The following is a 4272-nucleotide window of genomic DNA, read 5'->3' on the forward strand; positions in this document are numbered from 1 at the left end:
TTTTTTATGGGGGCAAATTATTTTTGGGGGCCAGAATAAACTCATACTGTAATTTGTTGTGAGTTCATGCGCTGTGTTGGTTTTGTTCTTTGAGCAAGGTGATGTTCATGCACGGCTCATTTTATACACCAGTAAAAAAACATATACCTTTGTCTTGAATTTGGGGGGGAAAATTGTCTTGAATTTGGGGGGGGGAATCATATTTTATTTATCAATGAAAAGGGTTCAGTGAATGCGCATACGAAACTGGTGGGTTTGGTGACTCAAAAAAGGTTAAGAACCACTGATGCTTTAGAGCAGTGGTTTTCAACCCTGATCCTCAAGGCACACTGCCTGCATGTTACTGTATATATGTTTCCCTGCAGTCATTTGAATCAGGTGTGTTAAAGCAGGGAGGCTATGACGCAAAGTCTATTTTTATTAAAGACTATTTTATTTCATAGCAACTGAAGGTAATAGTTACTTGATTGTGGTATAGAATTGAACAATGTGCCTGAAAACACAAAATACAACAAAAGTAAAAATAAAACAGAAACACATAAAAAAAAAAAGATAAAAAAAAAAACAACATCAGCTCAAAGTGATTGGTCTTTAGCAAATATTTAAAAGTCCCAACAGTCTCAGTGGACCGAATATGGAGAGGTAACCTGATCACATCTGGATTTACTTTTGGATCTAGGAACATCTAAAAAAAACTGGTTGGCAGACCAGGGTGCTCATTCTGGAGTGTAGATGCTAAGATCATATAAATATGACAGGGCCAGACCTTTATAAACTTTAAAAGCCAACGAGCCAGTGGAGGGAAGCCAGGATCGGGGTCATGTGTTCAGATTTTTGTAGAACCTGTTAAAAGACGAGCTGCTGCATTCTGGATGCAATCAGTCAGGAAAAAAGCTTGATTTTACAACTGTGCTTATCTGTTTGTCTAATTTAAAACCACCATCAAAGAGAACACCCATGCCCAAAAACTGACAACTTTAGTCTCAACAACGAACTATTTAAAAGCAGAAGAACTGTGCGATGTAGATGACTTTCAGGCCATCTAGACCTGGGCTGACTCTGAATGTTCAAGAGTTTTACACGTACAGCTGGTGATGACAATCTGAGTGTTGCATAAAAATCTGCAATGGTTCATAAAACATTTTTCAAACAGAGTTCACTTGGATGGTGCTCAGCTTCTATTACATAAAAAATGAGCTCGCTGTCTGTAAAACTGACAGAGTTGTAGTTATTCTTGTGTTTTCTAAGGCCTGTTGGCTGTGGTGGCCATCTTGAATTGGGATGCGTTTAAAAGTCTTTGTCCATCAATCCTTCAAAAACAACAGTTYTTACCTCCAGCACCAGCTCCAGGTCCTCCACGTAGGTCTCCTCGGTCTGGATGAGCTCGTGGATGTAACCCTGTCTCTTCCTCTCCTGGGGGGTCATTGTGTCCAGTGTCATCAGGTCTGCACACCCTGCGGTGCAAACACACACGTGCACGGCGGACACGGGCACAAACACTCATTTTTTTATTCCCAGTCACGACATAGAAACCCACTCCACATCCAACATGTCAAAACGTGTTTATTACCAGTTTTTCGATGCTTTATTTACAGTTAATGCACAGAATGAGGCACGTTGGAGTCGCAGCAACACAGCGAGCGATGCTAACCACACTGCTACAGGGAGGACTGCATTAAAAAATAAAATCTAAAATAAAATAAAAGCACCTCTCGTGTTCAAATGGTTGCATAGGTGTAAATGAGAAAACGGCTAAAGCTGACGTGAGCGCAGTGGAAGACTCAGCTGGTAGTTCAAGTCTTTGAGGTTCAAACTTGGTTAAAAAGTGGATGTAAGTGTCAGCAGCATGGTGGGATTATCTCTGAAGCTACTTCGTTTTATAACATCTACATTTTTTCATTTATATATTTTGTTGCTGGTGAAATTAACAGTTCAGTACAGACTTGGTGTTATATTTAAAGACCGAGTGATAAAAAAACACATTCAGTTAGTCTGAGCTGAAGCAGTGAGATAGCGAGCGCTGATCGACAGTGAGTCTTCTCCTTGGTCCGTTTTTGCAAGGTTTAATGTTGTTAGTGCAAGAATAAAATAACCCTGTTAAAAAAATCACTTTTATTCACAGCCTTAACTTGGAAAACTAAATGATTCCCGTTTGAACTGATGACATGTTTCACTCAACGCCTGGTGGCTAATACTTACATTTCCTTTTACAGATAAGATGAAAATCATTCATAACACAGCCATATCTTGATTATTGACGGTTTTTATTTGACCAATAAGGTTTCTTACGACTTAAAATGACATAAGGACGTAATGAGCAACAGTGAGAAATTGTTAGATGTGTTTCTTTTTATTATAATCTGTTAATCTCCAGTGTTGAAATTCTTAAAGTTAATGTTTTTCGAATATTTTTATTAAATTTTGCACACCACTGTGTCTTTAGTTCCTCCCAGAGAATCTGGTTCTAAATCATCACAAAATAATCTTGGCATCCAACGGTAAGACWTATTGCCAAGAAGCATTGGCACAACAAAGAATTAATCTAACAAACAAATTTTCTTACTTTTTGGGCTAAGCTTGGTATTATTACGTATAAAGCACATGAAACACTTTAACTTCAAATATTCAGATAAATGTTGCAAAGAGAGAGAGAGAGTTGTTATAATCTAAAGGGAATAGAGATGTTCATGAAACCTAAATTTAGAACATTTTTGAAAGAACGGTGCACCTCAATCCAAGGAGTGAGGTTGTGGAATAATTTGAAAAAGTGCCACATCACTGTATATGTTTAAGAGAATGAAAGACTAGATTGTTAAAAAAACACGAAATGATTAAATATGTAGCCATTCAAATTGTTGTTCTAGAAAGATTCAATGTTTTGTTTTGCTAAATGAAGATTATAAAAGTTTGAATTCATACTTGAGAAAAAAAGGGGCAGATATAAGGTTTTTTTTCTTCTCTCTGCCGCCTTTAATTTAATTTAATTTGTATTTTGTTTTTTTTATTGCACATAGAATTTTGTTTTTTTATGGAATGAATAAAAAATATTGATCTCCGTTAACTATCTCAAGACCAAAGTAGCTGTTTGTTTGCATTATTTGCCTTTTTTTTGGGCTACTACCTAAATTTTTCTTGAGTTATTTTTTTGGAAGATGACTGTGACCAAAAGAAAAATAAAATAAAATAAATTGCATCATTTTGTAATTTCGAGGCACTGCAAAACTGTATGTTCCATGCTTTTGTGTGAAAAGTACAAAAGCTTTAATAACTCACATCTAGCTGCGTCTGTCTCCCTCCCTTGGTTAGTTAGTTAGTTAAAGACACGTTAAGGAAAACACAGAGAAAGGAGGAGGAGAGTAAAACCAGCAAAAAGTAAGGAGGAGCAGGAAAGAGTCAAAACAAATACAAAAAACGAAGGATTGTAACAGAGGAGCAAAGAACACCACAGTCCCAAAGAAGTCAAGCAGAAAGGGCGGAGCTGGGATGTTCTCGTTGGCTGGGCTTCCTGCTGCCACAGGGCTACTCGCTCAGACACAAGGGGTGAGACAGAGGAGGAGGAGGAGGAAGAGGAGCAGAGAGGAAAGCCAGCATTACTGTCCTACAGAAGAAACAGAAAGAGGATGAGGTGGAGGAGCAAAGGGGGGAAGATGAGTGAGATGGAAGAAAGAGGGAGAGACGTTAATACAGGACTCTTGCATGCAGGCGCATTAATAATGCATTTCTGGAAATGTAAATGTTATTAATGTTTACACCAGCAGGTCTACGGAACACGACCGACAGGTAATAAAATCACGTCCACTTTTAAACTGAAAACTTCTTTGTGTTCGGTGAGCGTGGTTTTAACGAGTTCACTGATTAAACGTCCGCTCTGTTCTGTTAACAAGAAATCTGCTGCTGGGAGTCCAAACACAYGAGCTGTGAATACTGATTTAAACACAGATTTACAAACACACACACACACAAAAACTGGCTGTGTGAGAAATGAAGGACTGCACAGTGAAGAAGATACGGAACATGAGTAAGATCAGTTCTACAGGTAAATTTCTAACAATTAGTTTCAAGCCGAACACCAATTCTGAAAAGTTAGGATGATCTGGAAAATRTATATTAAACAAAATGCTATCATTCAGGAATCTATGTATAAAAATTTATCAACACTTTTTTTTAAATTTAGCTCAGCTGAGTGTAAAATCCTAGTTAAAAAATTTTCCACTAACATTTTATTGTTATTTAGCTCACTTTTTTTTTATTATTTTTACTAAATGGTAAATG

General features: G+C 37.3%; 1 protein-coding gene across 4 annotated transcripts in view; it reads right to left on the reverse strand.

Moving 5' to 3' along the window:
* Window positions 1–4272, reverse strand: part of itsn2a (intersectin 2a) — a gene marked incomplete in the record, with an annotated part of 55536 nt that overhangs the window by 6203 nt on the left and 45061 nt on the right. For all 4 annotated transcript variants that reach the window (XM_014011978.1, XM_014011981.1, XM_014011980.1 and 1 more), the window contains 1 exon segment: window positions 1333–1454. In XM_014011978.1, coding sequence (XP_013867432.1) covers window positions 1333–1454 — 122 coding nt within the window.

This window comes from Austrofundulus limnaeus, unplaced genomic scaffold, assembly GCF_001266775.1.
Source record: "Austrofundulus limnaeus strain Quisiro unplaced genomic scaffold, Austrofundulus_limnaeus-1.0 Scaffold86, whole genome shotgun sequence".
Lineage (NCBI taxonomy): Eukaryota > Metazoa > Chordata > Actinopteri > Cyprinodontiformes > Rivulidae > Austrofundulus > Austrofundulus limnaeus.